Below are 20,168 nucleotides of genomic sequence, written 5' to 3' on the forward strand. Positions count from 1 at the left end.
TTTACTAAAAATTATCATATCTATAGATAAAGGTACTTTACTAAAAATTATCATATCTATAGATAAAGGTACTTTACTAAAAATTATCATGTATATAGATAAAGGTACTTTACTAAAAATTATCATGTATATAGATAAAGGTACTTTACTAAAAATTATCATGTATATAGATAAAGGTACTTTATGAATGATAATAGCTTAGAAATAAAATCGGTATCTTAGTGACAACATTTACAAGAAAACTTCTGGTTACTAAAAATATACTAAGGCGATTTTTTTTATGTGTGTGAATATCAATAACATATTGGGAATTAAAGTTTTCCTGTCAATACAATGATTAGGTTGGTTGACTAAATCACCAAATTATTTTCACTCACAGCAACATTTAGTCGATCAACTTAATAAGTAAAGATGATCTACCACCAGCATTTCAATCTCGTTAGCTAAAATTCGGTGAGTTATTACCAAGTCTAGGAAGATTAAAAGTAAATTACGAATGATAAATTTTGCTCCTTAGTGTAGTACAGGGACATTTACTTGGTGTTAATTTTTGTCGAACCAGAAAGGCTTGTGAACATGGCAAAACTAATGTTATCAACAGTTATTATTAATGCACTGTGTTATTAAAATAATTATTAATCTTTGGGCGTTTTGGTTTCTTGTTTTACGTAGTCTCTCGAAAGGGTTTTATAATGTTAAAAAACAAAACAAAAACTGTTGTGTATAACTTAAGGAAGAGGGAAGTTACAGAAAAACCAAAATTGAAAACGTGCCTTGAAGCCGAATATTTCAAAGTAACAAAGAATCATTACCATAATTTTGAAATATGAAAAGTACACACATTATACTAGATCTACGCACGATTAAATTGTAATATCCGATTGAAAGCAGGTTGATTTGAAGTTCGTTAATATGTAATGTAATACTTAAGGAATTCCACATCATTCACAGACGAGGTTGTTAGTTGTATTGCTTGTACAAGGTCCGGGCGTAGTCTAATGTTTAGTGAATTAGTGGGTTTATGTTTCGAGTCCCATTGTCGCATAAACGTGCTCTGCAGTTTAGGGCCGTGAGTGCGCTATAAGACTTGCACTCAAATCCCACTATTCAACCAAACAAGAGTAATGGAGGAGTTGACGGTAAGTGTTATTGACTAACCGCCTTCGCTCTAGCCTATCAGTTCAAAATTAAGGACGGCTGGCTATGTGCAGATAGTACATGTGTAGTTTTCCTCAAAGGTTCTAATATTAACAAACAAATAAATTCTTGTATAAAAAAAAAGATGCATACTAACGCTAGATACTGTATTTAACGTCGTTGCAGTCTTAACTATTTCTGTTGTATTTCAGAAGGACCATTTGTTATCAAAGCTGTATATTAAACTTAATGTCATTATAGTTGCTCATGCAGATGACCACTGACGTTAGCTAGCAATACAAGGACTGAAGCTGATGATTGCTTTGCACAGAGTCACGTATTATTTCTTTAAAACATTTTTATGGAACAATTTCCCTTGTGTAACAGTATCTTAGCGTAGGTCATTAAATAAGACTGTCACAGTAACGAACGGGTCAGAGGTCGAATCATTTTCAAAGGTTTCAAGTGATGAAATTACAATATAGATTTGTTATTACGAAAGCTTTGTGATTTGTGAATAATACAATAATTATTATTATAATGGTTTCGCTGTATTTTTACGACATGACGAGCTTTTATCACAATGGTTTCGTCGTATTTTCAAATCATGAAAAAAAAAAGCTTTTGAACCCTTGATGATGAACTCAACTGATGATTTTCCGATCAAAGTCGGAAGTCAGGATTCGACGTTCAAAATTATTTAAAGTATAAAATTGAGGGTTAAAACTTAAAACCCGTTCAGTGAAACAAGTAGTGATTAGGTAATTATGTATAATTTTTAATATAATTGTATTGATTTTATATTAACTATTTTATTTAATAAAATACGCCATTGTGAAATTGAATCTGTGAAAATTTAGCCAATTTCAGTTTCTTTGTGTTCACTCAAGTGTAAGTTGTTCTTGTATACAAAACGTCGCATTTGTTTTTAGTCTGTTAGTAACTGACTTATATCTAAATAATAAAGTTCGCGTCATCGTCCCCAAAACGGATATTTGAAGCAAAATCTTCATTACATCAAGATTTTGTTTTTGTACGTCTGTCATGCAACCAGATGATTAAGAGTCCTCTTACTCGTGTGCACGAGCTTGAAAATCTCGTGCTCAAAACAGACCGACTTTTAAACGTGCAAGATATTTGAAGCTGTCAGTGTGAGTGGTTTGTTGAGAAAATTGTTTATTATAATGTTTCGAGTAAAGAGTCTACGTAAGATAGCCGCGTTGTAATAAATTTATTTTATTTTCGGTTTCCATCAAGACGTATTACTTTCATCTTTTTCCTAAGATTAAATCGAGCTTGTAGGCGAGTTTGTCATTTTTAGTAATATAATAAATCACTTGTTCATTTACTATTATATGTTGCCAAATGTTCCCTTTTATATTAATGGAAATGGAAAGTATTGGTTTGTTTGTTTCAGAATTTCCACGTAAAAATACATAAAGGGTTGTCTGCATATAACTAGTGTTAAGCTTGAATTGATAGACTAGATGAAAGACAGCTCGTTAACAATAACCATTGCTAACTCTTTGGCTGCTCTTGTCTGACAAAAAAGTGATATATGATCGTCCCTATTATAAAACTCCCAAGATGCGGAGCGTTCTTTTCTTGTGGCAACGGGTCATGAACTTTCGGATTCACAATCCGAGCACCCTAACCGCTAGGCCACGATCGGCCGAATTAGATACTAAATTACTGAAATAATAGTATGAAACTTCTGGCAAAATCGTAAGATGAAATATTGGATTGTAATGAATATAGTTTTCTGGAGATAAAGTTCGTGTTGAATTTTTTCAGAAATAAGAAACTCCAGTTAGTGTTTAAAAAAATTAAGAATATAAGTAACTCATTGAACATTTAAAAAAACCATGAAGGAACGAAAAGCAATTCACTCGTCTACGGAATTTTATTTTTCGTGTCACAAGTCTCATAGAAACAGAAAGGTAATTTAAGGGCAAATTTCTTTTAAATTCCTTGTTCACAGATCACAATCCCACGAAAATTTATACAGAAGGGTCAGTAATTGAACAGTCATCTTTCAGTTATTTTGTTGCAGGTGTACACCCCGACAGGATTTGAACGTTACACGACGAGTTACGAGGTTGGGGACTATACAATAAATTTTACAGTTTGGGACACATCAGGTAAGAAAAATCGATCATCATTCTCTATGACGACGTGCATTTGATGTACCTCAAACTGCGTAAATACTTCAAACGCAGAAAATTCCATATTTCAATATTTCTGTTTAATTATTTTTTGTCCAGTAATTCTAAATTCTGTATATTCATGTATCATAGCATTACAGTTTTAAGTCTCGTTAATTATATAATATGTAGACATTCGATGGTCATCCATAAAGGTAAGCCCAACTCCAGATTAAACACGACCATTATAAGACGTTTCACAGGTAATTACAGAAATCACGACACAAGGAGGCTGAATAATTACAAGCCTTATTTATAGGGGTGTGGGGAGGCATTATAGCAGTATGATTTCGTAGGATCTTTATGATAATTTGAATCCATCCAAATGAAATACCCTATGTAGACTTCTAATGATGTTCGTTATTTAATATAATATGACTCCAGCTTTATTGTCAACCCAACACCCGTTTCTAATAACTTTCAATGTACAGTTAAAGACACAATTAAAGGAAACTGTGTAATTTCTAAGTGCTCTTAATGATACCTTTATTTTTTATTGCTGTAAAATGGGAGAAAATTTCAACTAAATTGTATGTGACCAAATTTTGTATGCTGCCAAGTTTAGTATCATGTGTTGACTTTTATCTTGGGTTATTTTAGTATTCATAAACAAAATATGCAAACTAGAAGAGAAACAAACAAAATAGTACGTTTAATGTCGCATGGTGGAGCTTCTATATGCCTGTTGGGTCCATTAATATATTTTTTTAAGAATCGAAAACACGGAAGTTGTGAGGCGTGTTAAAATTACACGCATGCAAACACACCATGCTCTAATTGTACTATACCATATGTTTTCACCACTGGTTGTATCATCGGGTCTAAAAACACTGTCTTTATTAATGGTTCTAGCCAGATTATATTACCAGTTCTAACCATCACGTATAGTAGTACTGATTCTCAAATATTGCATGCTTGCATCGATGGTTTATTTAACCTTTGTTGGTAAACATATCAAGTTGTTGCAAGCGTAAAACTCAATATTATAAACGCATGCCTATATAGATTCACAAGTCTCCGTGAAAACTTAGAAAATCGCTCGGGACATAATAAATGAGCCTATATAGGCAATTTTACCTAATAATTTTGCAGCGTGGGTGTCACTTGTAATAACATCTGAAACCTAACAACATTGAATCCGTAAGTTATATTGTTTTTTGTTTTCGGGTGAACGTAAAGTTGAAACGAACATAACAAAAGACAGTTCAGGCTCTCATTGTTTAGTGCATTTATAATAGTGTTTTGATATACGACAGCAGATGTCTTAAGGGAGACTACAGTGTGGAAATTGTTTTTATTTTAAGTTTAAAACGCTTGTTAGAATCTAAGCTTCAAGAGCCTGAATTGAACACATTCAGACCACGTCCAAATATGGTATAGAAACATCAAAAGTTCTTGTTGAAACCTAATCTTACGTACAGATAAGCTACTTATGTTCTATCCATCTAGAAAAAGATACATTAAGAGCTACATGAAGTACAAATTCAATCCATAAATCCACTCAAGCAACCAGTGTTTTAAATGCTTCCTTATACTTACAGCCAGAAAACATATCTCTTTTTAATCATTTGTATATCTACTATGCTAATAGAAAAAAAATATTCAGAGAAAGTAAACGCCTGCCTATTGGATTCACTGAATCGTTATTTTCAACGCGCTCTTGTATCTAAACATGCTTTAGTAGCCTAAGTACATGTGGATCTTTTGACATTGGGTAGTATTTTCGACTTTTTAACCCAGTCACTTCCTGAGATAGCTTATTCTAAGTTTAGTTTTATTTGCGCAAAAGCTTTTAGTGAGGAGATGGAAATGTACTTTTATGAATAGTTCTTGTTTGTGACATTACAGGTTGAAACTAGCGTTGAACATGTAGGTCGTTTGAAGGTAAGACACCGTATTAATGAATTTGAACAGAAATTAACTTCTAACAAGGATTTAGAAGTTGTAATTAAGGCTTAAGGTTTAATTTAAGATTTCACCGTAAGCAGAAAAGCACTGATGCTAATCAATACAAGCGGACAGTTTGTTTTTGTTCACTGAACCTTAAACAGCCAGGATATTTAAAGCTAATTTTTTATCGAGTGGGCCGTACATGAGACTGACAGATTGAATAAACAAGCTAAACAGTGGATTTTTATCTCGTGACTACTGAACGAACGAAACCCATTCAGCCTGGATTTTCATGCGGAGAGTCGTAAATAACGGACAGACTGACCAAATGCAATATTTTACTCACTGATTCCCATGTGAATGATAGATGGAATAAACATGTCATAGCGGCTAGGTTTTATCCGCTGAATTTTGAATAACTGAAAGATTGATAAAATATTCAAGTGAGGATTTTTTTTATCTAACGAAGTCTAAATGAGTGACAGATTGAACCAACATATGAAAGGTGGATTATTATTCAGTGGATCCTAAATGCCTGACACATTGGACAAAAAATGCTTCAGACTCGATGCTTATCCTGTGAATCCTAAACAACTTATAATATCCATTGAGTCCTAAATCACACGACAGGTTGAACAAATACATTGAAGGTTGAATCCTTATCCAGTGGATCGATCCTAAATTACGTTCGTATTTTCCAAACTGATAAAATTCTAGTGTATCCTAAACAGCAACGAACCTGCTGTTGTCGGCACATACAAAAGATCTAGTTTAAAAGTTTCGAAACAGTAAACGATATGTTGTGGTATTCCAATCATTATCAAAGAGAGTACCGCTAATGCATATAATATATATGCTTTATGAACACAGATGATACCATCTTATTAGTAGGAGCTAACAAAGTAGTAAGTTACTTTTTACTTGTCTCAGCGTTTGTAATTACTGTCTGTCTTCTAACTAGACTATTCGTTCGGCAATACCTGATTACCCAAGTCATCATGCCGTTCTAATCCTAGCTTTAATGTTTATGACCAAAAAATGCATTAAACCATGACTGTACATGTTTTAAGCTATTTACATGTAATTAACATGGGCTTGGAATACTTACTTCATAGTAGCTTATGCTAAAGAAAGTCCATCCATGCTTATGTAATTCATATAATGAACAATATATTCTAACGCAACACAGCTGTTTACTGAATCATTATTTGTCTTGTGTACCTATACATTTCCATGTTTCAATGAACATTAAAAAATGGAAAATACTACGATACTAATTATTTTATCAATCTTTACAGGTGCTATTTCAACTATCGTCGTCAGGTTTGGCATGGCTTAGTGGTTAGGGTGATGACTCGCAATCTGTGGGCTGCAAGCTCCAACCCCATCACCGAACATGCTTGCTCCTTCAGCCGTGGGGGACCTTTGTAATGTGACGGTCAATCCCACTATTCGTTGGTAAACAATAGCCCAAGAGTTATCAGCGGGTGGTGTTTATTAGCTGCCATCCCTCTAAGCTATCACTTCTAAATTAGTGAAGGCTAGCGCAGATAGCCATCGAATAGTTTTGCGCGAAATTCCACAAACAAACAAACTTGTCACTACAAGCTTGTCCCTTCAAATCAGGTTGACGAAAATATAAGAATTATTTTTTCAGTTGCACTTGTTAAACGGCACCATTTAAAACAATTGGTGCAAAAGCGTAAAAGATAAGTAAAAATTATTTTATATTATTTAATAAAGAAATCCATAAACTTCAGTTAATTTTATCTTTTCAAAAATTAGTTCAATTAGGTAAAAATAGACGTAATATAAAGCAACAGATCTAGATCTGCCCATAAAAAAAATAAAGCCAGTTGGGTTGTACTTTATTGTTATTTTGTTTGAAAAAGTAGCTCACACATTTATTTAAAAAAATCAGAAAGTTTTAAGATAATTTAGATGATATTTTAGGTAATGTTTAGCTAATATTCGACTACTCTTTCAGGTTCATAAAAGGGGGGGGGGGGAGGGCTAAATTATAAAAATTATTTCATTGAACGTTTCTATGTTATTTTATTTTTTTGTGCCACAATATTTCGCATTCATTATCAATTGTTCCTCGGTGGCTGAGTGGTAAGCCTGATAATTTATAACGCCCAAATCCGGATTTCAATACACGCAATGAGCAGAGTGTAGATAGCCCATCGTATAGCTTTGTACTTAACATTACGTTGACGCTTACTATAATGGAAGTCGAAAGCATACGTTATACATGTAAACTCAGGAAATGGAGTCTAAGAGATGTGAAATACAGAACTAAACCAACGTAGAGAAAGTTCATTAAAATCATTTTATTTTCATAGTATTCAACTGTTATTATCGAACAGTATATCCATGCCAATAATTATTTTACCTAGTTAAGGCTTGTGAGTGAAAACGGGTTTATTTGCTTCAGCTAGGTCTTGTGCAAAGCTGAACAATGGGCTATCTTGTTTGTGTCTGCCGAGTGAATTGAATCCAAAATGTTAGCGTTTTAAGCCCTCAAATTACAACTAAGACAACAGTTGACAATAGAAGTGTCGAGCATTATAAATGATAAAGTAACAGAAATAAGGCTTAAAAGATTTTTAAACCTAAATTCCTGCCACGAATTTTTATTTTAATAATTATAGAAACATGCAGTCGCGAACAATGAATAATGATAACTAGATGTTGAATTTATTAATGGTACAAAGCATTATCACAAAAAATACAAAACAAAAGTGAATAAGCTTTACAGTGCTTTAAGGTTTAGTATACGAGATGTTTGCTTTACACAGTGATTCTCAAAATTTTTCGTCGGCTGATCACTTCGGAGGGACAAAAGACCCCACACACCACACTTTGAGAACCAATGTTTTACACGGAGCGTTACGTGTTATTTTCATGCTACCATACATTTTATCAATATGATAATGTAGAATATTGAGCCAAGTGCTTCATATTATTCTCCACAATTCAGCCAAGTTGGTGATGTTCAAAATCTCGAGTTATGTCTTTAAGAGATATAGGACATAGAGTACAGATCGTGCCAATGACAGCATGTTAGTTTAAGAATAGCAAATTATATTAGCATGAATTGATCTCAGTAGATGTTTAGTTCCCCGAAAACATTTTCTAGAAGAGGTAACTAAACCAAAAGACTAAAATAGCTATCAGATCACAAACTGTAGAATAAGCAAGAGTGAAGATGAAAGATCTTTACAGATGCGTCCTAATTTGAATTATGTGGCAATAATCAAAGAAACTTTGTTCGACAATGGAGAGGAGAGCAGTTTTATTGTCAATGTAAAACATCTACAGTAAAGAAAGAACAGGTTTGGGGCTGCACCTTGGCCAACGGTGTCGGTGACCTAGATAAAATTGATGGCACCTTGGCTGCTGACACAGACATATTCTGATCCATCATGCCATTCACTCAGAAACACGACTCTTCGAACGGAGATTCATCTTCCTGGAAGACAGTGATTCCATGAACACAAAAAATGTGAAAGGGTATTTCGGAACTAAACAGGCGGATGGAACACTCATAACAACAGTTTGGCCTGCCCAAAGTCTAGATGAGAACATTCTCGGGGTTTTATGGGTTTATGTAAAAATCTACTATGTCAAAATGCACCCAAACAGTATTTCTTCTTTTTTTTACTTTTTGGGAGTATTGTACGGTATGTACAGTATCGGAAATAATTATGGCAATGATAAAGAGAAAATAAAAATCAAATATAAAAGGAATGTCGCTCTGTGTTTCAGTAGAAGCTATGTGCAACACTGTAAAGAGGGTATGTGAAACTGGCACCGATAATAACAGAAAAGTAATCGATATAAAAAAAACAAATTCTCCAAAGTTGCTTACCTTTAATATTGTATATTATAGCCTAACAATTTGTACGAAAATATAATTATTATTCTTTGTTTCAGTAACCTTCTGATAGAAAAACTACTTTGAAATCCGACTAATTTATTCCTAACAATAAAAAAATAACATTTCGATGGTTCATCATTATATGTATCTTCCTTCGTAGCAATTATTTGAAAATCTTAACAAAACATTGAAGACTTCTTTAAATAAATAACAAGTACTAGGAAATTGGTGCTATAAAATGTATACATATTGAGTTTAAATAATCTCATGTGAGGCACTGTTGTAAGCTATCGATATTCTAAGACTGAAATACGATATAACATAATTATAGAAATATCATATAAATTAGATGATCTCTTAACGGTGATATAGAAGATGATATATTTATTTAAATCTGGACTCCAACCACGCCCAAAAGAAGTTGTATTGTTATTGAGTTCACTGCATTAGTTCAATTTACTTTTTCCTGCGACAGCGTATGATCTCTAACACAGTTTCCAGTTTTTGATATTAATTTCTTTTACCCTTTCCAGGTGCCCACGCTTATAATACTGTGCGCCCTCTAGCGTATAAAGATTCCAACGTTTTCTTCTTGTGTTTTCTTATTAGTGAACCTGATTCTCTAGAAAACACTATGTACAAAGTAAGTTGAATAACACTATTTATTTAGTAGTCATATACATATATATGTATGTATATTGTCACAATGCTGAAGGAGTAATAATACGTTAAACCTGCGTTTTGGTTGTATTTTTACCCGTATTTTTATATTTTTGTACTCCAGAGATATTTCTTGGTGATTTCTTTACCGTTACAAAGTATGATTTTTAAAATGACATATTTTCAATTCTAAAAAATCTTTTTTAATACCTATTCTAGCAAATTACCAAAATGCATTTATTACATTAAAAACTTCGTAAGGTAATATAAAGAAATTATATGACCATCTATTACTTTAGCTTCGTATCAGCACTAAAGCAAATCTTACACTGAACTGTGACAAATACAACAAACAGTTAAGATTGACTTTTCAATGTATTGCTATTAAGGAATGAAATGTTTTGATTTTCATTTAACAAGAAAAAATTATTTTAGACATCACCATAAGTCAAAATAATAATTATTATTAATATGTACCTAATTTTGGCCAGCCGCGTTTAGCCGACTGGCTTCTTGGATGTTCTTGTAAGTCACCACACATCTTATTTATTCACCTTAATAAAAATATCGATAGTTGAAAAGCATTGCACAAAAGTGCTGATTTGGTTCAGTTTTTTTCATACTAAATATTTAGGTTTTTGCAACTGCATTGGTGATTTAACCACAATTAATAACAACACAAATAACTTGAACAATTCAACTACAGCTCGAATGATGAGATTTTTTGTTAAACCGAGCATGATCCATAGAATGTTCAAAGCTCATGTTATCAGCACTTAAATAAATATTCATTGAAAGTTATAAGTAATGATTCATGTCTCTGTTCGTTCTATCCATTATAATGTTGTTATTTTTTATGGGTCGATTGTTTAGCGCTGATAATCTCCTATCTACTCTATTGTTGAACTGAAAAATATTTGTTGTTTTGCAAATTTCATATTTCTGAGGAAGTTGAGATAGTTCCTTTTATTATTATTATCTGTTTATTAGACGTTGTTACCAGACGCACAGCACCCACGCTATAATCTATTTACTGAACGCTGTTACCAGGTTTTTGACATCGACATTATTATCTGATTACTGAAATTTGTTACCTGGTGTCTGATACTCACATTATAATCTGTTTACCAGACTTTGTTACCAGTTGTGTTACACTTACACTGATATTTGTTTACTAGACGTTGTTGCCAGGTGTATGACACCCAGAATGTTATATGTTTACTAAATGTTTTACCACGTTTTGTGATACCCATATTATTATCTTTTTACTTGACGTTTTTACCAGATGCTGTGATACTCGCATTATTGTATGTTTACCAGGCAGTGTTACTAGATGTGTAACACATACATTATTTCGTGTTTCAAAAAAGAGTAAAACCAAATGCACCCAAATCCTACATTTATATATAGGGTGCCCCAAAAATTAGTTGCTCCACACTTAACCCATTGCCTTACCTTGTCATAAATCTATTCGAAAAGTTGTTCCTAATCAGTTTGGGTTTATATAAACTATTATTTAAGCTTATTGTCTTATAAACATACATAAAATATTTTGCATTATATATCACGAATTGTTCATTATTCACAAAAAATAGTATAAACGGGTCAAACGTTTTGTGAAACAAACAGTAAAGCAATGGGTTTAAATCTCTTATACCTGAATAACATTTGAATTGAAGAACCAGAACTTTGTGGTTCGTTTTCAGTCTGTGTCTCATTATTATGTCCTGTTCACATAATATGTACACATTAATTTCAAACAAATGAAATTTATAATTTAATTAGCATACTGCTTGGAGAAACTAGACCATCCAGTATATAGAATAATAGTCAGCGCGATAAACGATATTTTACTCTTTAAATATCCTTACACTTGAATAAAAAGACATTTTCGTAAATAAACAACCAATACCATAAATATTTGTCAGAAATCTGTTTTTATTTTCTACAATACCTCGAAATACTGTATGAATTTTTAATGACACAAATGACAGAAATACGCGTATTAAACATAAGCAGTGTTTAAAAACTCTTGACAGTGATTTGGTATCAAGTTGATTTGTGTGATCTACTATCCATGTTTTAATACTGTATTTTTGTTTTTTACATTCTTGTGTAACACACAAACAACATCTTGAAATTACGACAACACATGGTATGACTTACGACTTCACAGACAATGAATATACCGGTTGAATTACCGATAATATCCATTTCATAACACTTGCAAATTTCAAAATAGTCCAGTGTTTGACATAGTTATATCATGTTTACTTTTTTGCTAAACTTATCTCACATTTAGCTTCTAATAGCATGATCATGGAGAGAATTATTCTATTATGAAGCTTAGATCATTCTGCTATAACAACATGGTAAACAAACAAAAGTTAAATAACCATCTCAGGTTCCTCATTCAATTATTTACAGAACCTATAGTGCATTCGAGAAACCCTCTGCAATTTAGATTTTTAACAGTTCCTAAAACATCTTCTGCTTGTTATTTTCATTTGTTTTATGTTTTACGAGATAACTATAGTATGAAAGTTTCGGGATGTTATTAACATATAAAATTGTCTATAATATCTTGATTTATTGAAAAGAAAACAATAGAAGTATACATATTGATGTATAAGGTAAACTTTTATCATGTTTGACACCATTTTATTAAAACTTATTGATAATGTTTTCTAAGAACTTTGAGTAAACTTCTCAGCCTGATACATACAAGTTTGAAAAAGTATCCATTCCTACCACCAATCTCAAGTAAAACAATAAACTTCATTCATTCCTCCCATAAATCCCCAGTGAAACGTAGTGAGATTCATTCATTCCTTCCTCCCACCAATCCCAAGAATTTGGCTTTTTTTTTCTGGTTTAACCCATAAGCACGAGTTTTTGTAATATCACGACATGTCTTGGTTTTTAGTTTTCTATCTGATTTTAGTGGTATCCAGAGGTCAGAAACAATTCTACCAATGTACCGGTCATTCTATGCGGTTGTCAAAGTGATCTCCGCACGGACAGCGACACCTTGACCTCCCTGGCAAAAATTAAAAAGGCCCCAGTCAGCTCAGAACAGGTCAGTAAATTATTAGTGTGCTGTAAACGGTGTTCTAGTGTTATGTCAGTGATCTATAGAATAAAAAAACTGTTTAGGTCACTAAAACCACTTGCCACATTTATTGATCTACATAATACATACATTAGACCATAAACACTACTGATAACTGTTTTGTTAATGAATTTAATCATAGCACCTACTGTTGAAGTAACTGACAGATATTTTCGCAGTATATATATATATATATGCATCAGCACGTGCCAATTTTATGTTTTATAATTGGAGAATAGTTTCACCACTTAAACTTGCTGAATTTTGCTCATGACCATGATCATGCTGATTTCTCCAAGCCCGTTCCCTTGGCTGTGGTTTCGCTAGATAATAGATAGGGACAGTGGGAATCTCGTTAATCCATTCATGCATTCATTTGTTTCAAAACAAACTCAGCAAAGTGCAACTAGGTCATTCTCATATGGTCATGTAACGAATGCAATCCTTAAACTCATCTACAAAATGATTGTGAAATGCTTTAGCGCTTTTTCGGTGAAAATTTGTCTCATTTCGAAATTTCTGCAGATTATAAGATTAACTAAATTTTCTTGGCTTTAACTGTTATCGTAGCTTGTGACTAAACTTAAGAAACAAACTAGTAGAATGGTTACTGATTAATACTTTGTACAATCTTATTCAAATTCTTACAAGTAAAGCTTTACTTACAGTTATATGTTTTAAACACGCAAGATGGCCAGTTTTATTAAGCTAATATAATTCAATAAGCCAACAAATGACACAGAAATAATTATAATCGAGTATTTTGTTAATTCACAGTTTGTCTTGGATTTAACAATAGAATTTTGAATAGAAGTCCTCGTATGTTTTACCTATCTAGCTCTGTTTGAGAGTAATAGTAGTAAATAACCGGGCTTTCAAACTAAATCATGATTTACGTTGTTGGTTTAAGTAGGCATTGATTGTTTTTGAGTTCTAAAGCATGTATGAAACCTTTCAACTTAAGCTACTCTATACAAGAGTTCATTATATGAGAGAAGGATGGATCTATTGGGCATTTTGAGAACGTTTACAAATAGTGTTATAGCAACCAGTCTTCATCTAGTATCATTTACTGAACCTTTACTTTATTGTTAGGCTTTAGCAGTATCCAGGCAGATTGGGGCTACTACGTACGTTGAGACTTCATCAAGATTGAGTGGACGAAGCGTCCGAGATGCATTCGAGGTAGCAGCACTAGCAGCTTTGGGAAAACTCAACAAAAATCATGTGACTGTTCCACGTCACACCACCTTAGTCAAATCCAAATACAAGTCAAAGATCTACCTTAAGGATGATTTTCGCGATCGAGCAAAAAACTGCATAGTAATGTGAAAATGTAATTTTGTGTATTTGCTTAGTTTAAAACTAGTCACCTGGACTGTGGATCTATCGTGATAGGGAGCCTGTCATGTCACGTCATTTTGAAATCAAGTTTCTATTGGATGAAGGATTACGTAGCTTGGTAATGAGTCGTTTTAAGAGGCTCCGCTTTGACAAACGAAAACTGAACTGAGTTTCAGAATAAGAAATAGTGGAAACAGGTGGTAATCTCTTTAACGTTTCAACTTGAAATATCGCGAGAGAAACAACTAACACATTATTTTTTAAAACATTTCAAATAGTTACGTGAACACACTAGATTTGAAAATAACGTTCGTAAATGCTCGTGAATTCTTGAGTCGTTTTTATGGTTAGTATGGAAGCGTTTTTAATGGTATCACATATTTCATCCAACATCTGTTGGGTCCCAAACGTAATAAGTAATTGAAAAAAACATTTAACAATTTGTCTAGTGCCATGCATGCCTACCCTAACAAACTTAGTTATGTATGCTAAGATAGGTTAGAATTGTATTTAGATGCTTATCAATAACTGAAGTCACTTAGAAGAGTTTTGATAAACTATTATCTGCTCGAACAGTGTTCTAATTCAGTATCATTTCTCATTCAATAATAAATTAAAATAATAACAGTTCAATTTTTAAAAACGTTAAAATAGTACAATGAAAATGTTATAAAGCCACTTGAAAACCTTCAAATATTTGTGGTATAATTAAAAACAATTAACCCAATTTAGTATTAGTTGTATATAATAACATTACTAAGGAATTTCGATAGGTGATAAGAATGTAATATCTGGATAGAAGTAGAATCAACTTCAAACAGTTAATATTTGTTTACTGGGAAACGTTTGGTATTAATTCAATGTAACTTCCACGTTGAAGTTCTTAATGGAATACAACTTAACATAATGTTAAGATCACATCCGTGATAATAGACATCCATTGTTATTTCAGCTGAGTGTATAATGTGCTTCGAGTTTGATTGAATAAGGGCGGCGGAAAAGAATGAGTATTGACAAAAAGTACATGTTATAATTCGCATTGATATACACAGACAAATGAATGAGATGCATTATACTAATAACGTACGTGTTATAATTCACATTGATATACACAGACAAATGAACGAGATGCATTATACTAATAACGTACATGTTATAATTCGCATTGATATACACAGACAAAAATGCATCTCATTCAATACTAATAACGTACATGTTATAATTCCCATTGATATACACAGACAAATGAACGAGATGCATTATACTAATAACGTACATGTTATAATTCACATTGATATACACAGACAAATGAATGAGATGCATTATACTAATAACGTACATGTTATAATTCACATTGATATACAAAAACCAATAATGTTTTTATTGATCCGCCCCGTTTCAACATTAAAAAGTTTGATTGATTGTATAGCCAGAAATCGAAAGCCCTCAAAGCTTCAGTCTTTGATATGATCTGAGTAATTTCAATTTATTCGAAAAACATTTTTAAAATGCCAGACTCTGTTGTTAGTCAACAATGAACGATGTCACAGCAGGATGTTTTTGTTGAGTTTAATATTTAAAATACTTTTTTACAATTTTACTCCGTAGAAAAGTGACAAACAGTAAGGATTGTAAAAAAATAATTACGTAAATTACATCCGTAACGGGATAAAAAAAGAAGAGTTAAGTGTGAAAATAAAATACACTTCATTAGATCTGCTAAAGTTCATTTTACTATCAATAGAGAAAATAAAACATCACGACTAATTAGAAAATAAAATGTGTAATGTTGTATAAACTTATTAAAACGTTCTTCATATACAGAAACACGGGACTAATTAAACACTAATACTGCTGTATAGATTTATTAAAATTTTCTATAATCCATTAAGTACAAACATAATTATAAAGTAAAGAATATTGAAGAATAATTTAAATAAGATTCCACTATATGAGTTATAAAGAAACCGTAAAATGTGGCTTTTTTATTATAAGAACTATTAAGGTTCGAATTCACGAATTAGTAGATTAGAATATATACTTTTTATCATTGTTCAGCAAAGATTATATAATATTTAGGAACTTATAAAAAAAAAAATGTCCTGTAATAATTAAGAGCTAAAAACTTGAATTATATTTCATAAGCAAAAACAGTACGTTATTATTACTAAAGACAAAGTGCAAATAGAAAGGAAAAACAAGAAAAGGCAAAACTAAAAGTGCTTTTAAAGTGATTTATATACGTTGTTTTTAATGTTTCATGTCTGTTGTCTGCATGTATTTAGAATGTGTGCTGTTGTTTCAAATACAAGTGGAAAATGCCATGTAAATTGTATTATTCAAATGTTCGAATTAACACTACATCTTTGTGTGTTTGAATGTGTACACAACGTGTAAAAACGATGCTTTCTATGGAGTGGAAAAGATCGTTTTCCTAATTTGAGATGCGGTAAATGAAGGCTACTTTTGTAAATTGTGTGAAATCTGAATATAAAGTTGTTATGAACAGAATTTTGTATGTAAGAATGATGGTTTTGGAGTTGAAATAAAATAATTTTTTAGAATCATTTTTATAATCTTATATTGAATAACAATAATATGTAACGTGTAATGTCCGATTTAAATTTGAAAATATTCCAAACACAACTATTCATTCTCTTCCTTCAATTTTCCCAATGTACAAAATTCAAAGAATAGTTTATCTACTAGCCTGCCTCATAATTTCTGCCTCCTAGTGGCACAACGGAATGTCTACACTTTAATTTAATAGTATCGGACCACTTCTCAGGAACGTTCATCGAGTCTAGAAAACATAAAATTGTTCTGTTATACTTGCAGCAAAAAATAATTATAACAAAACAGTGCTAATATTTTCAATGAAGCGTTTCAGTCCTTCAGTGTCACAGCGGTATATCTGCTGACTTTCATAGCTAGAAACCGGTCTTCAATACCCGTGGTGGGCAGAGCATAGATAGCCCATTGTGTAGCTTTGTGCTTAACTTCAAACAAACAAACAAACATTCACCGCAAAATCATGTTTTAAGTGTAAAGACATACTAGGTACTATAAGTGTATGTATGTACACACACACATACACCTTGGAAATACTGCATAAACCATTTTTTAACGTTAGCAACAAATGACATGATCAGGTGAAAATTCACGTGGTAACCTCTAACATCAGAAAACAATTCTTCATTTATTGGATGAACTCTAGCAGTTTGTCGCATTTAAGATTTTTCTTCTTTAGAAAAGTCGTAAAATGAACAATATATAATTTGTTGATTATAAAAATACATATCTTTGTTAGGAGCTGTACAATTCATCGCTAGAAAACTGTCTTCGTAACACACTTGGAATTTGATCATCCTTGAAGATCTTGTATTTGGATCATAATTACAATGCAAAAATCATTTTGGTGTTAGGGCCACAGAATTAGAAAGTTATGCCGTAACTCTCAGCACTATAAAAAGTTGTTCATCGTTCGATTTCATGAATCTTAACGACTGAGTACTTATATTAAAAATTCAATGTGCCATAATTTTGTTTTTCGCCCATAAAAATAAAACTTCCGTGTCTGAGCATTTCAAAGTAACTAATCGTATTATTTGTATATTTAAATGATTAACTGTTCTATGATGAACGAAACACCAACCTAATAACATGTTAAAATATTCAGTGAAATAAGAACTTATTTTTTAAAAAAATGGAAACGAATTTGGTACAAATGATTACATGTACACGTCGTACTTACTTTGTGAAACATTTATAATATGTTGTTGGTGTAGTTTGGAGTTTCTGAGGACACTAGTTCATCTGAAGACTCCACTATTTTGTTTCGAAACTGATTCTGTACTTCGATGTTTAACATATATTTCATTGTTTCTTATAATATTTCAATAATCGGAAAATCTAAAATACAAATTTAAAGTCAAATTTATAGAACCACAAGGGAATGTCCCACACAAATAACACGTGTTGTGGCTGTCTTTTATAACTTGCAAGCAACTTGGCTTACCTGCTTATGATTTGATGTATTAATATCTCTATTGAATTTAGAAAGCTTATTACATTTAACAAGCTAAAACCCATCACGAAGAGCCTGTAGTTTAGTAATGTGCGGCTTTAAATGTAAAAATCACAACCCATTTGTCGACTTATGAACAGAAAATATTTAGTTGTTACTTTTTACCAGAAACGCCATAAATTGAAAACGTGGAAATATCGATTTCATACAAACTAAGAATAGATTCAATTTACAAGCAAAGTTATAAAACAATGTTGCTGTGTCTATATGCCTCAGAATGTGGATTTGTTTGGTTATTTTAGAGCAACGCCACATTGGTCTATCTTCTGTGTCCACCACGGGGAATCGAACCCCGGATTTTAGCGTTGTAAGTCCATAGACTTATCGTCGCCCCATCGGGGGACCAGAATGTGGAAAACAAAAATGTATATTAAAAGTTTAGATTTTGGACACTAGAGGCACTACATATTAAAAGTCAATTCAGTTTGTTTGTTTAATTGTAGCCAGGCACAAAGCTACACAATGGGTAATCTGTGCTGTGCCTACCAAGAGTATTGGATAAATTTGTAGCTCGAGTCATCAGGAAGTGAAACGAATATGTAATTCCATTTTAATAATCTTTAGTCAATTGGAGCTATGCATACCTCTTGAAAACAAAAGTTCGGCTATCATTGTGTATCGCGAATAAATTGTCTAGTTTCCTTTAATGAGGTTAATTATTTAGATAGAGAAACTAAGAGGTGCAGGTACATAAGATAAAGCAACTTTAATACATATCTTTTCTGAAATGCACAATTCTAAGTAAGTAGAAATATGAAAGAGCTTTTTAAGTAATTATTCTTTGACTTTTTCACAATATATCTTAACTTTTATCATTATGTGAGTATTTCTTGTCAATCTCACAAAACTTTAACATAAAGTGAGATACGGTTTCTTTAATTCAAGCTTCTTAGTTTTGTCACTCTTCAGAAATGGTGTAGTGATTAAAAGGTATAGTTAATTCATAGAATGAACTGAATTCCGCAATAAAATTGACCTGAAAATATTAAAACAATTTGAAAGACAAAAACTTACCTTGTCATCAAAACTGTATGATTGCTTTAAAACGAACACTAAAGTGTGACAACAAACAAAGCAAATCAGGGAGACAGTGAATCCAAAAGCTACTGGAAATCTTTCTTCTAATGGTGAATACGAATAATTATGATATGGTGTTGGATTATCGCCCTAAGTTGGATAATTGTTGACATTTTTACAGTTCTACCATAGGCTGTTGAACTACGTAAATGGCAAGTATTATTGAATTATAAGTCATGAGTTATGAGTCCCTTTGTAATATCAAGTAATGTCTAGCATTCCCGCCTATAAGTTCATAACATCCTATGAACTGTCATACTCCTTTTTATGAATTGAAATGTTTGTATATATCTTTTTTTTCTATAATTGGGGATATGTGGCTCAATCTAATAACCTATTACATATAATAATAAGTTATATTTTAAACTTTTTTTGAAAAGAGATACTTTACGATATTAGAAATTCTAAAACCGAGTTGATTTACTTCAACCTCAAGATTATATTTTGAACCTAAAATCTTTTATTTCATATGGACAAAGTTAAATAAAGTTTTTATAATAAAATTGCTAATTCTTAATGTAATGATTCTTATATTGTAAGTGTTTGATAAATGGGTGACTTTTGTAATGTAAAATTTTAAAAGAAAACTAGAAGTAACAGATGTCAGTAAAATTATTGCTGGATATTTTAATGAACTAAATAAACTCAAATACCACTTTGGCTAAGTTTCTTTTCAAACTAAACGTGCACACTTGCCTCCCCCCCCCCCACCAGTGGCACATCGGTATGTCTGCGGACGTACAACGCTAGAATCCGGGTTTCGATAACCGTGGT

General features: G+C 32.1%; 1 protein-coding gene across 2 annotated transcripts in view; it reads left to right on the forward strand.

The window, feature by feature from the left end:
- LOC106462746 (rho-related GTP-binding protein RhoE-like) overlaps window positions 1-15,394 on the forward strand; it is a 48,270-nt gene extending 32,876 nt beyond the window's left edge. For both annotated transcript variants that reach the window (XM_022400518.1, XM_022400967.1), the window contains exons 3-6: window positions 3,191-3,278; window positions 9,648-9,757; window positions 12,719-12,853; window positions 13,982-15,394. In XM_022400518.1, coding sequence (XP_022256226.1) covers window positions 3,191-3,278; window positions 9,648-9,757; window positions 12,719-12,853; window positions 13,982-14,218 — 570 coding nt within the window. In that variant the 3' untranslated portion in view covers window positions 14,219-15,394. The remainder of the gene's footprint in view (window positions 1-3,190; window positions 3,279-9,647; window positions 9,758-12,718; window positions 12,854-13,981) is intronic.
- The last annotated feature ends 4,774 nt before the right edge of the window (window positions 15,395-20,168 follow it).

This window comes from Limulus polyphemus, unplaced genomic scaffold (genome assembly GCF_000517525.1).
Source record: "Limulus polyphemus unplaced genomic scaffold, Limulus_polyphemus-2.1.2 Scaffold0, whole genome shotgun sequence".
NCBI classification, from domain to species: Eukaryota; Metazoa; Arthropoda; class Merostomata; order Xiphosura; family Limulidae; genus Limulus; species Limulus polyphemus.